Here is a 22,389-nt window from a genome sequence, read left to right as displayed (position 1 = left end):
AATATTCGACTGTGTGTACGCGTGCGTGTTCGCGAGATGCAGATGGTTTTAAATTGTCCTTTTTGTTTTTCCATCAGTGGAGAGGTGCTTTCTCGCCTTATCTCCTCAGCAGTGGACGGGCGGCGAGACGATGTTCTTGGAAAATTAACTGTCGCCGTATCCTTCAAACGCGTCTACCGTATCTTGCGCTCAACACGACACAGATTTTCTCTCGCGCCCGTTGCTTCCCTGCGCATCACGCACGTACACACACTCCGAGGCGCGTACACAAATATATAGGCACTCAGGCATCTCGGCTGTTTGTGCACACCTTGTTGCCTCCGGAGGGGCAATTACCGATGCTCACAGCCTGTCTGAGGTGTCAGTGGATGGGCTCCCGTCCCAATCCTCTCCCCTTGTCCATCTCTCCTCTCCATTATCAGCAGGGTAAATAATGCCCCCGCGTCTGATGCTGATGGAGATGTGACTGGGACAACAGATCCATTTGCCCTCCGCTCCATTTATCTTTAGCGGCGTTTTAGTGTTCAGCGCGTGCCAGAAACGTCTGATGTGAGGCCAACTGCAGGCCTGTACGCGAGATGTGCGACGCAATGCAGAACGGCTATTTAATAACTAAGAAATCATTAAAAATTGTGAGATGGAAGATGGTGTCATCCGGTGTTAAGATCTGAAAGAGTTCATTTGACCTACAGTCAAAATTCCCTTGAAATTAAGTGTTTGGGCACTGATAGATGGGTAACTTTTATGTTTTGCACATCCATAAATGGATAAATAGGCCTAAATGTTCAATTACTTGGTATTCTAAGTAAGTATAGTAGTAGTGGGAAATAAAAATGTCTGAAAGGCATGTGCATAATATTTGCTTTTAAGGCCAACAGGTTTGACGAAACCATCAAAATATATGGTACAAAACGAAGGGAGCTTCACTTTGTTTAAAGTAAAAATCATGCAAATAATAATTAATTTCATGTTACATTACACAAACTTACAAAACAAAGATGAGTCATATATTAGGAGTCACTGTATATTTCACCGGTCTAATTGTTTAGAGTAACATAACATAAAATAAATGTCAAATTGTTAAAATGTAGATGTGAGACCATACATTTACTCCAATGTATGTGGGTAGGGTACTCCTTTAAATTCAGGTTAAAAAAATGCTAATTTACAGTCTTTAATACATCTTTAATGTTTAAATAATTTGGACATGACCCAAAATAGCCTACTATTAATATAAACACTTTTTACAACAACTTTTTACCAAGAAAAACGATCAAATAATAAGAATAATAGTGAAAAGGAAATTTTTTAATAAAACAGTGTTTCAGGATACAAGAACCATTTTGGGCTGAACGGTTCCATAGGAAAGCCTTAGCATCCAAATTCGGTTCCACAAAAGGTTCTTTGTAGTGGAAAAAAGGTTCTTTAGATTATAAAAAAGAAAGAAAGAAACGATTCATATCAGAACTTTTAAATAAGTGATTCTTTGGGTAACTGTGGCATCGCTGCAAATAACCGTTCGTATCACTTTTTAAATGAAGAGTGTATTTTATTGAATATGAAAGTCAGTGAAAGCATTTGGTGTTTTAAAACAGAATCTATAAGATCCGGGGTAAATTCTGACATGAGGGAAACTATAATAAATGATCATTTTGATAAGTGTCCATGTGACATGAAGCACAGTGTCTAATTAATCACTTTAAAAGGTCACATGACAAAACATTATATAGATATTTGAAAAAAAATGGATTTGTTAAAACATGACACTATGTGACTGAATTCTTTACCTATTTGCTGTTCTGGTTATTCTAAGTATAAATAAGCTTTCGATAAAACAGAGACACAAATGTTTGTTTGGACATGATGCTAGCTGAACAGACATGACAGGTCAGAGTATTGCAAAGTTTCTCTCCTGCACAAGACATTCACAAATATTCACGCGACAACATTTTTATACATCCACTTCTCCCCTGGGCACATGTCTATAAAACAGAGGACTTTACTAGGCCCTGTGTGTTAAAGGGCCCTGCTCCTACATGTGTAAATGCAGCCATGCCTGAAAACTCCTATGATCTTGTTATTAAAATGACATGCTGTAGTTCTTTATCGCAAGATGTGGATGATGTTTGAAAGATTTTTTCTGTCACAGAATTAATAGTTTGTAATGTTTAAGATGCCTATTCACATTCATGTTTTCTATGTGAGACAATAAATGGCCCAAACCCTCCTCCAGAGAGACAGGCTTTGGAAGTCCTTTCACGGGGGTCCACCGCTCATTACCGTCCCGCCGCACCCAGCACCTCCAGACTCTCCCGTACCCCTCTGCTTCTCTTCAAACCTTGATGAAACCCTTTTCACCCACTCAGGAGAAGAAAATGGCTGCAGGGCAGGAGGAAATCTCCGCACAGAGAGTCCTGGATGTCAACAGGCCCATAATGACACCTGATAGCCCCTGGAAAACACTTATCTCTCTTTCCTCCTTTTTCTTAATTCCCCTCTTTTCCCTTTGCTAGAGTCCTTCTTGGCTCTGCATGCCTCAGACGCGATGCACTCGAAAGCATAATTAGAGGTGAAACAGCCACTGTATCCCCATCATCCCACACGTATGGCCATCGCTAAGTCCTTTGTTTTTAAAACATCTCTCTTTAAAATTCTCCTTCTCTACCTCGCTTTCGAAAAGCCGCTTTAAGGGGGGGGGGGGTTCTTTGCGAAGGAATGGAGGGAGGAAGGAAGAGGGAGAGAAAGTGGAAGCGAGAGAGAAAGAGAAAACGCCAGAGAGTTCCCTCTGCGAGTCGCCAAGGTGCTCTCTAGTCCATTGTGCAGTATGCTGTCAGGTTAAATTAGGGAGTACAGGCTCTGTGAGTGTAAAAAAATCAATACTTGATGGAAGATTGCTCCCCGGAAAATCTGTTTTGATTCCAGGATTAATTCTTGACCAAAGGCTCCGCTGAAATGACATGCCATTAGGCCCGAAAATGAACACATTCGGCAGTGGAAATTGGATGGAAATGTGTCAGGTGATTGCCCCGGCTGCTTGTTTTGTTCTCCTGGAGAGCGAGAGAGGAAGAGAGAGTGCGGTGCTGGGGGAAGGTGTGGCGGCAGAAAGCCTCAGATCCGCAGGCCCCTCGGAATCCATTTTCAGGCCCTCGCCTTGGCACTCCGGAGTATTCTCCCGGCCATTGTTGTCCGGTCCTGCAAATGCATTCTGTGCGAGGTGAAATGCATTTGTCCACCGGCTGTGTCTCTCCTGTGTGTTCCCTTAAAGCGCGGGATGAAGAATAGCCCATCTTAAAATAAAGCAGGGACGTCTTTTCTTTGTCTCTGTGGTGCAGAGGAAAGAAGGGGAAAATGCAATATTGATGAGGGTAATGCGTTTGTCATCCCTTGTAACGGATTTCCAGCACCTGAGTACAAGAAACAAAAAACAAGAGCCCGTGTGCAAAGACAATCCGCTTTGAAAAGTATGCTTGGGAAATAAAAAATAAAATGTAAAGTCTGTTTTATTTATTTTAATATGCTTAAAAACTTTACAATAAGCTTCTAGACGGTTTCATCAGACGCACGTGCCTGGCCCTAAGTTAACTTCCGGTTTGTGTTTGGTTATAAAATGTATTTTATATTTAATTTATATTAACATTTTATTGTATATTAATTGTATTAAATTAAATTAAACCTACTCAACAGTTCTTTGCGGTGATCTACCGGAAGTTAAGTTTGCGCCGCATAACGTCTATTGGCATAATACATGTTAATTCATAATGCATCAAAGATGTTACAAAATGTACGACCATATGGAAAAATTGTTAACTAAATAAATGCTCGTAATGTATCATTCATTGTCAACTATTGTATTAACTAATAGCAATATTTACAACCACAAACTTTACAAATAAATAAGTAGGCTATTATAATTTAATTTTTAAGCCCTTTAATGTGGTTGTAAATATTACCATATATACATAAAAAACAATTTTAGTTCAATTACACATACATTTTTATAACCAATATTTTGTATTTTTTCTCCAAATGTCTAGAAGTATGAACGGGTGAGTATTCTCTCAGCTATGAAAGTCTACAGTAAGCTTAACCACGTAACTTTTCCCTTCAGACCCTCAGCACATCACTGTACTTGGTGGTTTTTCAATTAAGTTTCAGCATAGATTCCTGTGGGTTTCGAGCGCCTGTGATAAATTGGGATTTTCCACACTGATATCAGCACTGAATAAAGTGCTAACGCTGGGGAAAAGAACCTTAAATGGGTACATTTCTACCCACTGAGAAATAAAGGATGATTCTCTTCTCATAAAAGTCTCACCTGCTGAGCCACTTCACTGTTTGAACCATCACACAGGTTTGTAAAATTGGGTCCATTACTAGACATAATTTGTGACGGGAACCAGCACTATTCATTGGTGTGCAGAACGTCATGATGATGACAAAAGACTCAAGTAGACTTCATTTAAAAAGTTGCATGCCTGATAATGATTTCTGTAGCAGTGAAGATAAATGAGAGGTTTTAATTAGAATAATTGTAAAGGTCACAGTTGTGTTGAGGTAGATTATAATACTCTTTTATTTAGCGTATAACATCATTCTTCTCATTCCAGCAGCCAAATGAATTAAGCTTCTCATTTAACGAGACACTTTTTGAATAAATAAAGCTGGTTTCTTAAGTGATGTTGACACTTTAATTAATGTATTGATCTCATAAAGCTTTCGCTAATCTGAAAATTGTTCTATCTTTCAATTTGTCTAATTGGCCTCAGCAGGAGAAAAAAGCAATTACTGGCCGCGCCTTGAATGTCTAATTACCTGTTTACTCTAAATGTTATTATCGACTATTGACCAATAATATTGACAGTGCCTGCAATGCGCAGGATCCCTTACATTTTTTTTATTGAAATACTTGTATCTAGATAACATTGCATATGCTGTCTTGTATTAGAAAATAATGACATAAAACGATATGATTTATTGAACACTGTAGGTAGCTTGAGACTTGAAAGTGCTGAATAATTTCTAGTCGGCAGACGAAACTCAAAACAGTTTGTGTGGATTTAGCGGCATCTAGCGGCAGTGTACTGTAAGAACACACAATGGCGCACTATGGCATGGTCTAACAACTGCAAGAAATTTACTTGACAGAAAAGTAAGGTATACATTTAAATTGAATTTCTGTTTATCATGAATCCGCCTTGCATTTATTTTGAAATTTTACGTATTTAGTGATATTGTGGTGTAAAAGAAATACTATTTTTTATGAAAATCTAATAAAACGAAGTGAGCCTTTTTTCTTTTGTGGAAAAAATGATTGGCCTCACATATTATCCTGAAGAATGTGAACAGTGCTACATTTCATATAAATAAATGTATTGATAAATGTAAAACTTTTGATACAAATAAAACAAATAATCCCAAATATATAATTTTGTTGTTTGGTTACCACAATACTTCAAAATATCTTATTTTGTGTTCTGCAGAAGAAAGTCATACAGGTTTGGAATGACATAAGGGTGAATAAAGTAGTCTATGTAAGATTTTTTGGTGAACTATACCTTTAAAAAGTATTAGTGATTCTCTGAAAGAAAGCTATCAAATTATTCATCAAAATGTATTTGATATATTCATATCATTACATTTATCCAAATTTTTATTTGATTTTTCCGTTGTTTTCTCTTCTTTTGTGGATATTAATATTTAATGCATTTTTCTACAAAAGTGTATGTTTGTTATTGCTTAAATAAAGTAGATAATTCAAATAATAGTAATAATAATTCCTTGCAAAACTGCAAAATAATTCCATATAATAGAATACCTATTATGTAGGCTATTGAAAAATATAATCCTCCTGGTCCCATAAGGGACATTTATCTATCTTTTTATCATTTTGGGAGGGGTTGCAAAAATACTTTATGTAACGTTAAGGGATAACGAGTTTTGAACGAGTTGGTTTAATGATTCACTGAGAAAAAAATTGCCGCCACCTACTGGCCGTTTTAGTCACATTTAGTAGTTACTACAGTAAACGTTGCTAAAATTACTAGACACTAGTGTTTATAAATCTTACCACAGTAAATATTAAAGTATACTACAGTATTTGCTAAAACTTATCCAATTACTACAGTTAATACTACAAATATTGTAGTGTGCAGTATAATAAAGTTCACTAAACACAACATGTTTCATTTAGAAATGTGTATTAAAGAATGTTTGTCTATTTTGTAGATTTTAATTATGAACATGACACAGCATCGCAATACTACTTGGTATCGTGGTCTTCATAAGGTAACTTATAGTATCGTAAGATGTGTTTATGGTACCGTGACAACCCTATTTGTTTCCTGCTCTTCATGCAACACGTCACAGCATGAATGATATATCCAGCAGGTGGCGATGTGAGGCTTTGATGCACTCGGGAACTGACCAGAAGAAGAAAACACATTCATATGCACTCTGATGACGTCAGTCATATGACCATGTGGATGTGAATGTGTTTTAAGGACCCTGTCAAAGGCCGAAACGAGCATCTTTTATCCATCGGATGCTTTTTGACGTTTAGTTGACGCTTAGCGGGATTCAGCGTTGCGACCAGTAAATTGTAAACATCATGTCGTGGGTAAAATCAGTGGCATCTAGCGAGGACGTGTTCGACGAGGATGTGGATGATATTAGTCTACTGAACAAAGAATGGAAGTGTAACATGGAAAAACGCGCAAAGGTATGTGAACGCTTATTTATCTGGGATGCACCTTTCACAACATGCTGTACCGACAGATGTATGTTTTATCAGTCGTTTTCTATTCAAAATGTGTACAATGTAAGGGTGTTTCAAGCCACCCGTGACACACAAAGGGCAACAGTCGGGTTAAAAACTGTGTGTATAGCGAGTGAAAGCAACGCAGTCTAGAAACGACTGCCATGTGGTTTTCTGTCAGGATGGTTTCAGAGATGGCACTGATGCCGGGAAAGAAGCGTCACTGCAGGTTGGTTTCAACATGGGATACAGCGAAGGTGCCACAAAAATGAGAGCCATCGGTCAGCTTAAAGGAATCATGAGGTAAGCGATTTTATTTGTGTTATGACATTGTTTAGTGTTTTTTTTAAAAAATATTTTCACATTTGGAAATGCATTACACATATGTGTTGGCTATTAAGTGAATGAACTATAATTTGGATATTTAATTCATTTTGGACCACGATCACACGTTTTTATTTCATTCGCAGTGCTGTGCGGTGCTGGTGTCATTCCCAGCTCCCAGGAAGCCCGGCTTGGGCATCCGTCACCGATCTGCTCCAGAAAGTGGAGAAACATGAGGAAGGATTGGTGGAGGCAATGAGGAAAGCCCAGGAAAAGCCTCCACCTAATGTGACTGAAATGGTGGATGACATGGAAGACCTAAACGTTGAGCAGAGGAACCATAGTGGAGATTCAGGATCCTGTACCAAAGATGGAGACTGTTGTGGGAATGATGGAGAGATTGCTTGCTGTGGCATGGAGGAAGACTCAAGGATTGTTTCACAGAAGTCTTCCTCTCTAGCAGACAGTTTTGAGCAGCTACTGAAGTGCTGCTTGGACTTAGTCACAGAATTGGGGCTGCCCGAAGAGCTAAAATGTCACATTCAGCAGATAATAGACAGATGAAGATCTGAGGCAATTGGTGGTGGTGATGATTTACATCCTGTCTGGGCAGGAAACGGGCTACAAGCAAATCAGCCTGTGATAAAATAATAAACTGATGGATGACCCAAATTGAGGTGATTTTTTTATTTTAGTGCTGTGATTTTGTCGAGTTATAAAGTTTTAGTGGAATCGTGACCATTTGCATGCTATTTCCTCTCCATATAATATCAGTAACCTATCGAATTAACTGAGAGCGCTAAGAGCCTATTTAAAGGGAGAATTTGCCAAAAATGGAAATTCTTTCATTTATTCACTCGTTCACATGTCATTCCAAACCTATATGACTTACTTTCTTTTGCTGAACACACACAAAAAAATGATATTTTCTTCAGTGGCCCTCATTGACTTGCATTGTGAGCACAAAACTACTGAGACATTTCTCAAAATATCCACAGAGGGAAAAAGTCATAAACAGGTTTTGAATGACGTGATGGCGAAATGATGACAGAATTTCTATGTTTGTTTTCACCATTCCTTTAAAAGGGTTAGCAGAATATTTAAGAACCAGTGCACAAACAACTCATGAACTTCAGTTTCTTAAAATAAAGATTCATTACAGTCTACCTCCATTTGTTTTAACTATCAGTTTATATTGTCAAGCACATAAATGATCAAACAACAATTATCGATACCTTTGTGGTGAAATATATAAACATTGTATGGATAACACTGTATGTATATTGAGTTTCAATTAAAGCATGTTTTACTAAAAATTAAAGCTGTTTATGTAACATTATTATTGCCTGTTCAGACTACAAACATTGTCTAAAGTTAAGCTCGACACATTATTCACGATATTGTGTAACTATCCTGCTGACAAATAACTACAGAATAGAACATTTACAGACATTCAGATGGATTAAATGGTTATAATAGGAACTAAAATGGTCTCTGGGGGTTTCTACTTGTTATGTGATGAGTTCTAACAGAACACAAAGCTGTGTTGGGAACCAACAGATTAAACCTTAAATACTACCGGAATAAAGTGCAAAACACTACATGCATGAATATTGTTTCCATTGTTGATTCATAAATGTATTAGTAATGGAAATTGCAGTAGGTATTGGCCATGGCTTTGTTATAGCTTTGGCTCAGGAAATTTCATCCCATTTATGAATAAACTTTCATGCAGAGCCTTTCAATTGGACTAACTCCGAAAGTACACCGGCTGTTTATGCAAGTCCAAGTTGTGTACTGTGTTTGAAATGTGGGGACCTTTAGACTCATATTTCACTACATTCCTTTAATCTGAGACCCTCTTCTTGAAAAAGAATATAGAGTGAATTCATATACCAAACAAGACTGACTCTCTGTTGACTTACTCATCTTTTGGTTAACTAGCATGACTAAAATCCATTAATATAACCGTATCGTGAATCTGTGTGGAACCGTGAAGTTCGCAGTGTTTGCTAAGAGAGTTTATTCATAGGCGGAAAGTGAAACTACATACGGTACATTAATACACGTCAAGCTTCCTGGAGGCGAAAATGGTGGTTTGTCTTGACAAGCAAAGACGAAATTTAGGTAGGAATGATGATTTTTTGAGAAGCTTGCGATTACTTCCGCTCATGTTTTGTCGAGATGTAGTATCGATTCATTTAACAGAGAACGCAAGACGATCACGCGCTGCGTTGTCATCATGTTGACAGTTGTGCTTGTGGTTTCTCCTATTAAAACGAATCAACGTGCTGATTTGCATGTTAAATGTATTCGTCTTTCTTATAGAGTTGACGTTTAGTGTCTGCTGTTGTAAAGTAAGTTTCTGAATCGACTTCAGATGTACAACTATTGCAACATGTCAGCGGTAAACAACGTCTTCAGATGTGTGCTGTGAATTCTTGTGCCATGCACCGCAACACTCCCCCGTTCACAATGTACAACTCTACAAACAGTTCGGTACAAATACTAAATAGATGAAATATTGCACAATAAAACTAACGACGCGAATTGTTTACCACTTTACTAGTTAAATGTCAATGTACTAAAACGAGTGAAAATCATCATTCAGAAAACATGTGAACGATTTATCATTATAGCATATGAGTGACTCGTGACCAGTGTTGGGTGTAACTAGTCACTAAGTAATTAGTTACTGTAATTTAATTACTTTTCCCTTGAAAAAAGTAAAGTTAAGGGTTTACTCTTATTTTTTCTGTAATTTAATTAGTTATTTCTGATGTAATTGAACTAAATACTGTGTAATATATTCAATAGTGGAAATGACATCAAAATTCAAAGTCTAACTTTAAAATGTATGCTTTAATCAATGTATCCTTCTCACATTTGTATACTTTGATCAGTTAATAAGAATAATTTAATTTAATAATCAATGTATCCTTCTCACATTTGTATACTTTGATCAGTTAATAAGAATGATTTATGTGGTTATTTATTATTTATTTGAATGAATTATATAAGCCATTTCATCATGTCTACCTTGAATCAATTCTAATCAAGGTTGATGTAGGATATAAAAAGTAATTAGTAATAAGTAATTAATTACTTTTTGGAGAGAGTCATTTGTACAGTAATCTAATTACTCTATTGAATATGTAATTAGTAACTAGTAATTAATTACTTTTTCAGAGTAACTTACCCAACACTGCTCGTGACGTAAGCAACTTTTAGGTTTATCGTCTGTGAATTATTTCGAAATTGAATTATTGTTTTAGTGTATATATTTACTTAAATGGTCTGTTTTTAGCTAATAACTTTTTCATATAGTTTTAATAGGGTTATTTCATCCCACATGAAAAATACAGTATAGTAAACACTAAACGGAAGTAAAATTCTTACATACTATATGGTGTACGTTTTTGAGACTTACTATAGTATACTAGTATACGACAGTGTTTTCTACAGTTAATTCACTACAGAATACTGTCGGTAATTATAGGCTTTTATTGTGTAGTTACCATAATTAACAACAGTTTACTAAACACTATAGTAAATACTACAGTATTTTAACATGTTGGATTGTATACTTCAAGATATTCTGCATAAAGTCCATGTAATATTAATGTTCAGTTTTGTCTGTTTTATCTCAACAGGTTTGAACAGATGACCATATACTGCTGTTTAGACTAGCCTTACGCATGAATTTTATTTACAGACACTGCTCAAATGTATCGGTTCGAGATACATAAGGTCTTATCTGGAGACATATTTGTATATGGCTAGTCCTCTAGACGCGCAAGCAGCTTGCACCAGTTAACCGGACATCCCTCAGTCTGAACCCAGAAAAGTGGATTTATTGCGAGGTATCATTATATCCTGAGACAATATGGGGAACTGTTGCACGAAATTCTGTGGACAAAAAAGCCCGTGTGACCATACAGAGGATGAGACGAAGGGCTTGTTACACAGCTCTGAGTCAAAGACATCAACCAAGGCAGGAACGGAACCTTGCACCGGTCCCATCTCAGATGAAGAGAAAGGGTAATGTAAAGATTTGGGCTTTTTGAAGTTGCCTAAGGGTATTTTTCATGATATGTTTCTCGAAACAATGACATGCATTTCAAATATTTTAACAGGCATGAGGAAGAAACAAAACCAGAGCTGGATGAATCGGTTACGATAACCAAGCAGCCTGTGGTGGCTGAAACTCTTAAAGCACAAAGTTGTTACTCTTCGCAAATAGCTGTCTTACAAACTGAACATTCTCAGTCATCTGAAGTTAATCCGAATGCTTCGGTCGAACCGACAGAAGCACCTGCAGAAGCCGAATGCTTAGCTATAGAAACAAAGACTGAAGCTGTGCAAGAAATCCCAAATATTGCAGCTGAAGCCTCAGTGGATGCACCTGCGGAGGCCGTTGTCTCGCAAGCAAAATTGGAAACGGAGGGTCAGCATGGGTCACCTGAAAGCGTAGACGTCGCACCTGCGGCGACAGATGAAGCGGGTGTTTCTGCAACAAGTCAGGACTCAACGCTTGCACCTGTTAAAGAGCCAACTGCCGCGGAAACACCTGTTGAGGAGGCAACCTTGCTTGCTCAGACAGAAGCCGAGAAATCTCCTGAGTCAAAGCCAGAAGCACATGTTACAGATGAGAAGGAAACACTGCAAACCGAGGAACAACCTTTGAGTGACATCACTGATGTGAAACATGAAGATGCGCGCGATGCAGGGGACGTTTCAGTAACAAACAGCAACACACGACCTGACTCGCTCACTTCAGGTCAGTCAAATGATTTGGATGCTATTGAGAAAAGCATTACTAAAGTGACTAGTGAAGACCCCACCATAGAGTCAGCAGCTAAAGTGAAGAAACCTTCAGAAGACGCCCGTTCTGACATGGACAAAGTTCAGCAGCAAACCTCTGAAGTTTCTGAAACTCAGGAATATATAAAGCAAGTTTCTTCTCCTGTAGTGGATGTAACTAATGGACTCTCTCCTGATGCTGAGAACGGTCTCGTGAAGGAGTCTAACCAGCTCAGCATGGAGAATGAAACGCATGCGGCTGTCACAGTGGTGGAAGAGGTGCCTCAAAAAGAGGACGCAGTCCAGAAACCCAGTGAAGAACCAGGAGATATTGAGAGTGAAGAACTGTTTTCTAAACCGTCTACATATACTGACAGGTAATAAAGAGGAATGTAAACTAGGGTGACCATACGTGCCATTTTCCCCGGACACGTCCTGGCCAGGATTTCAGGTGCGTCCGCGTTTGTTGAGTTATTAAAAAATATTATTCATTTATTTCGCTTAAGACATATAATTTTGAAACAATAAAGTTTCCTTCTTACCTTGAAACATAACGGTTGCTTTTCTGAAATAAAAACTGAAATAATCAACCTCGATGACGTATGTGGTTGACAAATGCGACCTCTGCAAAATCCTGGCCAGGACGTGGGCTCGTATGGTCACTCGTATGTAAACAAAGGAAACTAAAACATGTTAGCATGTCTTCAAGGATCATTTTCGAGGTGTCAGGCAATTTGATTTGTAAAATTAAAGGGATAGTTCACCCAAAAATAAACAAATTGTGCTTATATCATTCAAAATCTGATTATATGACAAGAAGATATTTTGAGAAATGTCTCTGTGCTTTTGTGTCTATACAATGGAAGTCAATAGGGGCCAATGTTGTTCGGTTATCAACATTCTTCAAAATTTCTTTATTTGTGTCCTTCAGATGATAGAAAGCCATACAGGCTTAAAATGGCATGAGGGTGAATAAATGATGAAATCATTTTCATCATTTTGGGGGATCTATCCCTTTAAGATAATACAGAGAGATCCGTTTCTCTATGGGAGGCCCACTGTCCAGCATAGTTTTTCTTGATCAAACACACCTGAACCAAACTTATCAAGGTCTTCAGGATTACTTGAAAATTACAGGCAGGTGTGGTTTATTTGGGTCACTTGTCCCTTCAGGAGCAGGATTGGGCAACCATAACCTAACATGACAACAGTATTAACTATTTACTTTGTTTATGGAAGATTCTCTTACACGTATGAAGTTGATTGGTTTTCATTTAGTTTGTCTTCTGTTACAAGCACTATTGAGGTGGACGTACCTGAAGTTATGAACTCTGTGACAAACCAAGAGAAGAACGAAGAGATTGTACAACAGGTGCAAGAGGCTGCGGAGCCCACTCACAATGGCCTGAACTCCACAGGTGCCTCAGAGGCATCCTCTCCCGTTGAGAAAACCATATCCTTTGAGCAAAACAGGTTGGTACTGCATTTAATGCTGTGGTTGTCACCACTAGATGGCGCAAAACACTCAGTTTTAAAGTTCTAATGGTGTGTACTGTAGCTGTCAGCTTCCTGCGTCAACACATTAGCATGATTTTATTATCATTATTATCTCATTTGTATTAATAGCAGAATGATGAAATTACAAAAGAGTAAGTGTTTGTCAAGCCAAGCCAGACACATCAAGTTTAAGTAGCACCATTATGTCACCATTAGTTCCAATTATCACACTGTTGTCTGCTTTGGTGAATAAGTCAATATAAACTTAAACGGCATACTTCTTGTAGGTACAGTAATGCTGTTTGTAACATGTGTCTTGGTGTGTTAAGCCTAAGCTTTGTTTGTTAGGATGTTTTTACAGTTCTAAAGACAGTTGCTGTCTAAACAACATTCCTGTCATTCCTACTTAAAGAACAAACTGTATTTGCGATCGAGAGAGATTGTATTTACCTTTGACATAGTTTAAGGTTAAAGATGAAATGCCCACATGTGGACTTTCAATTCATGTGCCATTCATTTAAAACAGTAAGTAACCACACCGAAAATTTAATTTACAGCGAGTCTGTTGCTGTTGAAGCCCCTGAGGTCAAAGGTGACGTTATTGCACTGATGGAGGAGAAATCACCAGAACCACACGATGGTGCAGAGCCTGAACCTCAACAAAGAGAAGAAGAAACGGAAAAGCAGGAAGAGGACATAGAAAAGCAGGAAAATGAAAAGCAAGAACGGGAAGAGGAACGGCAGGAAGATGAAAAGCAGAAAGAGCAAGCTAATGTTGACGAAGAAAAAGGCGCAGAAAAATCTGAGACGCAGAAAGCAGAGGTCCTCTTCAGCAGTGAAAAAGTGGAGGTGCGATTGATACCGGTGACCTCGGAGGGGAGCGTGGGGGAAGTGCACAAGTTGGATGAGTATGTATCACTCTTTCATTCAGATGTTCCTACATGCTTTAACAGACTGAAATACTGTATAAGTTGCTGTTTACAAAACAGTTTGACTCTTTATCACGGTGTGTTTATTCGAGTTTGCGAGAGAAGTGAAATCAGACCAAACCAAACCCTCATATCATTGAATCAATAAGTCACAGCTGTTATTAAATTATAGTGAGCAAGGCACTTCCACATATATGATGAAAACAATTATTATACCAAAGTCACTTCCAAAAAACCATTTAGACATGTCTTGCTAAATAGTTATAATCCAGAAGTTCTTATTATAGCTCTTCCAAGTAGACTTCTCATGACGGTTTGTCATCTGTGAATATATCGTATGAATAATAGTTCCCCTTTATGTGTCAGTAGTGCAGACCTGTATCTGGGAGAGGAGGAAACTGAATTGGGAGCCAGTAAAGACAAGCCATCCAAAGCAGTGCTGGAGCTCACAAGTATAAATGATTTACTTGTTTGTATCACTGTATATATTTCCCATTACAATCTCATTGACTGAATGCATTAAAGACAATAAATGGGGGTTCCTTCTCATCTAGTTCCTGGTGTAGAGAGCAGAAGTAGTTTAGCTCCAGCAGTGGATATATTGGCCTACAGTGAGAGAGAATGGAAGGGCAACACGGCCAAAAGCGCTCTGATCAGGAAGGTGAGAGGAAATCATAATTATGGATGCACGATAAATAATCAAATAAAATTTAGGCCGATATATTATAGCCGATAAATTGTGAATAATTTCCTCTGGTTGAACCACTTCAAGCTCACAGTTCAAATCCAGTACAGTACTGTCTTTTGTCACGATCATTCACACGGCTATTAGCAAAACGTTGTTAATGTAGTATGTAGATATTTATGGATCTGCAACAAAAAGGAACAAAACAATATCATTTGAAGCCGACTGCTGTCGGAATGCTTTCTGTCTCGAGACCTGTTAGACTTGTGGCTATTGAGAACACCTTTCTGGAAGAACATCTTTCATTTGTTTATTAAATAAACATTATACCAGAAAATGTAAAAGTTAAAGAATCTTTAATTAAAGTAGGCTTGGTACATGGCTTTCAGGGGAAAAAAATAATTTTCAGTCTCAAAAAATCTTATATTAATATTTAGGTACTGTATATCGGCCAATGTATCGGTTATCAGCTTCCAATGTTCAAGAATTATCGGTTTTCGTTATCGGCCAAAATTTACATGTCGGTGCATCCCTAATCATAATACATCAGTTTATTATATTATAACATGAAATAGTAAATGGATGTTTTAGTCATACGTAAGTACATGCGTATTGTACCCATAAAGGGACAGTTCACATAAAATGAAAATTCTGTCATCATTTACTTACCCTCGAGTTGTTCCAAATCTGTATAAATTACTTTTTTTCTGATGAACACAGAGAAAGATATTTGTAAGAAGTGCCAAACAGTTCTTGGCCACCATTGGCTGCCATTGTAGTCAAAAGTGCCCCAGAACTGTTTGCTGTCCTACTAAGAACTGTTTGGTTACAAGCATTCGTCCAAATATCTTTCTCTGTGTTCATCAGAACAAAGAAATTTACACAGATTTGGAACTTGAGAGTGAGGAAAGAATTTTTGGATGAACTGTTCCTTTAAATAAAACCTGAAGTGTGATTTACTTTCATGTTTGTGATTCAGGGCTATACTGAGATGTCCCGTAGCTTCATCGCTCTGAAGCAGGTGAGAGGTGATAACTACTGTGCCCTACGAGCCACGCTGTACCAGGTGCTGGCAACCAGCACAAAAATGCCCACCTGGCTGCAGGATGAAGGCTTCTTGTCGGTAAGCATAACTCTGTACACTTATTGTGGTTGGTCAGAACATCATGTGAAGGACTGTGTGTCTTGTTCAATGTCAAACTGTGGTTTATAATCGCTTGGTAGACAAAACATTGGAAAGAAAACCTAACCGTGAGGTTTTTGTTTCGAACAGTTATGTTGAAAATGGACCTTCAATAGTCCACAACTTCATTATTAAAGGAACAGTTCACCCAAAAATGAATATCTTTATTTACCCAACCTCAAGTTGTTCCAAATCTGTATAAATATCTTTGTTGTGATGAACACAGAGAAAGATATTTGGAAGAATGCCTGTAAGCACACAGTTCCTGTCCACCTTTGACTACCATAATAGGAAAAATTGCTTTATAAATGTATTTGTTGAACACAAAAGAAAATATTTGGAAGAATGTAGGAAAGCAAACAGTTCTGGGACACTTGACTACAAATGTCATTTTTCCTTTTATGGTAGTCAATGGATTTGATCCTACGTTCCAACTCAGTTTAACAAACACTTGGTCAATCTCACAGTTGCCGGATATCATTGAAGCTCGGAAGCATCTGATTGGTGGATGGGTGTTTCCCCCAGTATGCGCATGGGGATGCGAAAAGAATTCTGTTGAGAGGCTGAAACATTATCTGGACCTCCTGAAGAAAAAAGTAAATGTCTTTCCCATTGTTTATTAAGAATTCATGATTATTGTGTGTTTATTTGCTAGATTGTATTTCATGCATCATATGATGTGTGTTGATTCAGTGGGAGGCAGCGGCAGCCTGTGAGAGTCCGGAGGAGAGGCAGAGTTTGTGCGAGCGTGTGTTTCAGGGTGGAGAGGAAGAATATGGACTTCTGGAAGCGCTCAAGTTTCTGATGCTGGCCAAAGCCATCGAGCTTCACGGCAACATGACGGAGGATCAAGAAGTGCCTGTGTTCTGCTGGCTCCTTTTCGCCCGCGACACATCAGAAAACCCGCAGACCCTCCTGGCCAATCACCTGAGCCAGATCGGCTTCAGTGGAGGGGTTGAACAGGTATAATAAACATCCTTGCTTGTTTTTTGACTATAACATGACTTCTTGGAGAAAAGAAATGAATACGACAACTATGTAGCTACAGTCACAGTTTAGCAGTTTTCATACAAACACATTTGACTCCAAATTCATTGCTTGACCAATCACAATCAAGCAACGTGTTAAAATGAGGAAAACCGTGCAATTCATCCAACCGAGACAATAGCATCACATGCTTTAATAACAAAATTACAGTATGTTAAAGGAACAGTTCACCACCCAAAAAATAATTTCTGTCATCATTTGTTCCAAATCTGTATACATTTCTTTGTTTTGATGAGCACAGAGAAAAACCAAACCGTTTTTGGACACCATTGATTACCATAGCAGGAAAATTACTTTTTATATTTGTTTGTTCTGTTGAACACAGAAGAAGATATTTTGAAGAATGTAGAACAGCAAACCGTTCTGGGGCACTATTGACTACCGTTGTCATTTTCCTGCTATGGTAGTCAATTGGTGCAACCGAATAACGTACAGAGTTAGTTACAAACTAGCTAGTAGTTGCTAAGCCTCTAGTGTGAACTTTACGTTCACATCTAAGAAAGAACTTACGAATGGCTGGTGCAACCCTACCCTGTAATTTACAGCGCGACCAGGTTGCTCAAATCCTGAGGAAGGCTCATTAGCTGCAACGCGTAGGTGTGCAGTACTTGTGTCACCTGTTTTTAAAATATTAAAGCCATGATGAAATAAAGGCTTTTTATATTTTTTCAATATTATTCGAGTGCCTAGGATTATTGATTTGTATCCACTCTTAACATGACCAAGACGTTAGCGTTAGCCTAGCTTAAAACAGTGGTACTGACATCGTCACTTACAATTTTTTGTGGCATTTGAAGTGTCGAATGAAATTCGAAGTGGTGGGGGTTGTATATCTTCTCTTCTTAGCACCGTCTCGCACATATAATCCTGGTACCCGAAGTTAATGATTCTTGGCGTAGCACCTTCCATATTCAGTGACAATTGTGCTTACTCGTTAGCTCGCTCTACATGCCTGCGGCGTCACTTGGTTAGATTGCGCCGTTGCCGTGCATTCAAAAACAGAAGTTATTTCGAGTCATTTAACTAAAGTTCGAGTCAAGTCTCAAGTCATGAATAACAAGTCAAAGTCAAGTCAAGTTTTATTAATATTTGTCAAGCAAGTCTCAAGTCCTAAAACATGCGACTTAAGTCTGACTCGAGTCAAGTCATATGACTCAAGTCCCCCATCTCTGGTCAATAGTGGCCAAGAACTGTTTGGTTACAAGCATTCATCCAAATTTCTTCCTCTGTGTTCAACCAAACAAATCAATTTATACAGGTTTGGAACACCTAGAGAGTACGTAATTCATGACAGAGTTTTCATTTTTGGGTGAACTATCCCTTTAAATGTACACATTTTTCTGCATTGCAGGTAGAGATGTTTCTATTGGGCTATGCCTTACAGCACACCATCCAAGCCTTTCGTCTGTACATGACAGAAACGGTCGAGTTCGTCACACATTACCCGGACGACCACAAGCAGGAGTGGCCCTGCGTGTGCATCGTAACAGAGGACGACCGCCATTACAACGTCCCTGTCAGGAGGACTGCACAACACCAGCAATGAAACATCACCATGACCTAACAACAGAGGCCTCGGAGAACACATCTGATCTACGGAGCGGCATGATTTTTTGTTTGTTTTTTGTTTAAAGGATGAACAGGTTTAATGAAGGGAATTTACAGCGCTCGTGTTGAAAGCAGAAGTGCTCAGGTTTTTTCACTTCCAAAAGAATCACACAACTAACACACGCTGCCTGTTTGGAACTGTGACGCTGGTTCAGAAAGAAAGACACTTCTTAATTTAACCGTGGGTTGGAATACAGTTTGAAACTTTTGCTCTTGTTGCTAAAAATACTAAAACGTTTACAACAATTTTAGAGAATATTAATTCAGAAGAATGTTAGTATGTTGTATGCCAAGGGAATTGAGATAGTGGTCTTATGAAGTCCATTTGATACGCATTTAGTCAAATTTGTATAAAATACCCTGTACAAAATTTCTGCAGATTGGAGAAAATCGTTGGTCATTTCGCTCTTAAGGGTTTGTTTTCTGTGATTTTGATGTTCACTGCCATGACTGTTTTTCTTTGTAGGTTTTGTGACTATGATTTTAATATCAAATCATGCTCTATGGAAATGAGCATCAACAGCTACGGTAGTTAGACTGTTATAAAACAATTATGTCATCATGTTATACGTTTACATTGAAGTTCTTAAATGCTGAAAGTGACTTACGGTAACGTTTACAGGCAGCAGCCTCAGACACCAAGGAGCGTTTAAAATGTTAATGTTTAGCTCATTATGGAGTTAAGCTACAACTACTTGCACAAGAAGCCAGAATAAAGGCACAGTATGGCCATTATTTGTATTGGTGGCGTTTTAGTTTTGCTTTTAATTTTCATATTTATAAGCGACAGATTAACACTGACTAACTTTTGTTGCCTAAAAACTTGCTTTGTGATACAGTATTGGTTATGTAAAATGGACACTATTCAAGACCTGAAAAACAAAGATCATTTAAGGAAATAAAATATGACTCACTTTAGTGTCGCAGTTTAATACCCAAGACTGATGTAAAATAGACAGCGGAGCAGCGGATATTAAGTCACTGATATGCGACAAATACAAGGGAGACAACGGACGGGCCATTATTTTAAATAGGAATTTCTCTGGATTTGCACATTCTTGGGAACATTTGGGATAATGTAAGTACACAACTGCATGAAATATATCACACTGTGCAAGTGATTTTTGGATATTTCATAACATAATTCTTCCATATTGTGGCTTTAATGTTTTACAATGGAAATTTTGCTTACGAAATTAGAAATACGTTACAGCCCTTCACAAGGGTTTAGAGCACTTAGAACACAGAGGTACATATGAAGCGTTTGGTTCCAAAATGAGATCAGATTAAAAATCTTCAAAAATCATGTTTTTTTTTATTGTGCGTCCCAATTAATATCAATCAAACTGCAGTTGGTTTGTTTTGATTTAAGCCATAATAACTAATACAGCTAACTAACGCAATAAAAACATGATTTTTCACATTTTTATCTCAATTTGGAACCAAACTCTTCATATGATGCTCGGATGCTCTTCATTGATTATAGTGTCGCCTTCAATACCATTAGACCGGACATACTCATCAGAAAACTTCTTCACTTAGGACTTTCCGTCCACCTCTGTACTTGGATTATGGACTTTCTCACAAACCGCCCCCAGTCTGTGACGCTCGTCCCTCATCTCTCCTCCACCCTCAGTCTCAGCACCGGTTCTCCACAGGGATGTGTACCGAGTCCATTACTCTACAGCCTCTATACATATGACTGCACCCCTACACATTCCTCCAATCACATCATAAAATTTGCAGATGACACTACATTGATCGGACATTGAGTCAGCCTATAGGGACGAGGTCTGGAACTGACGCTGTGGTGCTCTGAAAACAATCTAAACACAAAGAAAACTAAAGAACTCATACTGGACTTCACGAAGGGCAAAACTGACCATCTCCCCATCCATATAAATGGAGACTCTGTGGAAAGGGTTCGGAGCTTCACATTTCTGGGAATCCACATATCGGACACTCTCCTGGACTACAGACACCACTGCTGTTGTTAAAAAGGCACGGCAACGTCTGCACTTCCTTCGAGTCCTAAAGAAAAACCATCTGTGTCCGCAGCTTCTGGCGACCTTCTACCACACCTCAATAGAGAGATTGTTTTTACATACTGCACAGTGTGGTATGGGGGCTGCTCGGAAGCTGACAAAAAAAGCTTTACAGAGGCTCATAAACACCCCCTACCTGTTCAGAGCAAAAAACATTGTTAAGGACTTTTCACACCCCGGCCATCACCTGTTCGTTCTTCTGCCCTCGGGGAGGCGATTCAGGGCAGCTAAGGCACGCACCACATGGCTCCAAAATGGTTTCTATCCAATAGCCATTCAGACCCTAAAAAAGTGATTATTCTGCACTAATTATCATATGCATTATGAAAGTGACCTATTTGTCAGATATGGTGACCCATACCCGAAACGTGACCCCTGCATTTAACCCATCCAGTGAGTAGTGAACACACGTACATGCAGAGCAGTGGGCAGCTATCACTGCAGCGCCCAGGAGCAAGGTGCCTTGCTCAAGGGCACAACCGCCGGCCCTGAGAATCGAACCGGTTACCCTTCTGGTCACGAGTCCGACTCTCTAACCATTAGGCCACGAGTGCCTGATCTTATATCATAAGTTGTCACTGTGGACTGTGCAAAAACTGTCTGCGAACCTAAGCCTGTTGCCTCATTTACCTGTTGCACTATTATCGATTTATTCCATGAATTATATGTCGTCACTGATGATTGTGCAATAACTGACTTGGAACTTCTAACCTGCCTTCTTATCCAAAAGCTATGCTGCACTACACTATTCATCATGCTAAATTGCCACTTTACTGTGGATTTGTGAAAAAAACTGCCTGGAACTTTTTATCTACTCTCTCCCTCTACTGCTGAATATTTGTTTCGTAAATGAAATGGGATTGTGGTACTTTGGGTTAGGCGCATAAATGTGGGTATATTTATTATATATATATATAGCACTGTTGAGTTCCCTGGAATTTCGTTGTATTTCGATGCAATGACAAATAAATGCTTATTATTATTTATAAATAACTACCCAGAGAGCAAGTATAACTGATTTGATAATATTATACAATCAGGTTGTATTTGTTAAAGGTCCAGTGTATGTAGCGGCATCTAGCGGTGAGGTTGCAAATTGCAACCAACGGCTCACTCCACCCCTCCCTTTCGAAGCACTACGGTGGCTGACACAGGACTAAGATGTTGTCATGTTTTCGCTTCTTTGGCGAAGGAGATAACATTCACAAAACACACTCTGTAGAGCAGTTTGTCTGTTTAGGGCTACTGTAGAAACAACATGGTGAATTCCATGTAAGGGGACCCGCGGTATGTATAGATAAAAATAGCTAATTCTAAGGTAATAAAAACTATATATATGTATATCATATTGCATTTCTGTGACACACAGAACAACAAATGACACACAGCACCTTTAACATTAATAAATGCATTAACTAACATAAACTAACAATGAGCAATATAGTTCTTGAGCATGTGTCAGTACAATTATTTATGTTAATTGCATTAACTAATAACTAATAGGTAATTAACTA

The 22,389-nt window shown here is 38.4% G+C and overlaps 2 protein-coding genes across 3 annotated transcripts; both read left to right on the top strand.

Annotated features, from left to right (window-relative positions):
* The first annotated feature begins 6,448 nt into the window (after positions 1 to 6,448).
* otulina (OTU deubiquitinase with linear linkage specificity a) lies at positions 6,449 to 8,404 on the top strand. Its single transcript, XM_057322879.1, has 3 exons — positions 6,449 to 6,718; positions 6,936 to 7,057; positions 7,225 to 8,404. The coding sequence occupies exons 1-3, from the start codon at positions 6,608 to 6,610 to the stop codon at positions 7,640 to 7,642; spliced, it is 651 nt and encodes a 216-aa protein (XP_057178862.1). The 5' UTR covers positions 6,449 to 6,607; the 3' UTR covers positions 7,643 to 8,404.
* A 619-nt stretch (positions 8,405 to 9,023) lies between these two features.
* On the top strand, positions 9,024 to 22,229 carry LOC130547152 (retinitis pigmentosa 1-like 1 protein). Of its 2 annotated transcripts, none has more exons than XM_057322877.1 (11): positions 9,024 to 9,205; positions 10,732 to 11,119; positions 11,215 to 12,258; positions 13,178 to 13,354; positions 13,936 to 14,286; positions 14,674 to 14,759; positions 14,862 to 14,968; positions 15,972 to 16,115; positions 16,643 to 16,771; positions 16,869 to 17,138; positions 18,574 to 22,229. In XM_057322877.1, exons 2-11 carry the CDS (start codon positions 10,965 to 10,967, stop codon positions 18,766 to 18,768), a joined length of 2,658 nt encoding a protein of 885 aa, XP_057178860.1. In that variant the 5' UTR covers positions 9,024 to 9,205; positions 10,732 to 10,964; the 3' UTR covers positions 18,769 to 22,229. The 2 variants fall into 2 exon arrangements, with proteins under 2 accessions (XP_057178860.1, XP_057178861.1); XM_057322878.1 differs by having other exon boundaries at positions 9,027 to 9,205; positions 14,677 to 14,759.
* Positions 22,230 to 22,389: the final 160 nt, after the last annotated feature.

The sequence above is a fragment of the Triplophysa rosa genome, linkage group LG23 (genome assembly GCF_024868665.1).
Source record: "Triplophysa rosa linkage group LG23, Trosa_1v2, whole genome shotgun sequence".
NCBI classification, from domain to species: Eukaryota; Metazoa; Chordata; class Actinopteri; order Cypriniformes; family Nemacheilidae; genus Triplophysa; species Triplophysa rosa.
The sequence above is the reverse complement of the archived record's forward strand: the minus strand, read 5'-3'. Positions and strand labels throughout refer to the sequence as shown.

Bases quoted from the DNA above. Each gene is read 5' to 3' on its own strand.
- otulina (XM_057322879.1), top strand. From the start codon at position 6,608: ATGTCGTGGGTAAAATCAGTGGCATCTAGCGAGGACGTGTTCGACGAG. The intron at 6,719-6,935 runs GTATGTGAACGC...GTTTTCTGTCAG, and splicing joins ACATGGAAAAACGCGCAAAG to GATGGTTTCAGAGATGGCAC. The intron at 7,058-7,224 runs GTAAGCGATTTT...TTTCATTCGCAG, and splicing joins CAGCTTAAAGGAATCATGAG to TGCTGTGCGGTGCTGGTGTC.
- LOC130547152 (XM_057322877.1), top strand. From the start codon at position 10,965: ATGGGGAACTGTTGCACGAAATTCTGTGGACAAAAAAGCCCGTGTGAC. The intron at 13,355-13,935 runs GTTGGTACTGCA...TTTAATTTACAG, and splicing joins ATATCCTTTGAGCAAAACAG to CGAGTCTGTTGCTGTTGAAG. The intron at 16,116-16,642 runs GTAAGCATAACT...TCAATCTCACAG, and splicing joins AGGATGAAGGCTTCTTGTCG to TTGCCGGATATCATTGAAGC.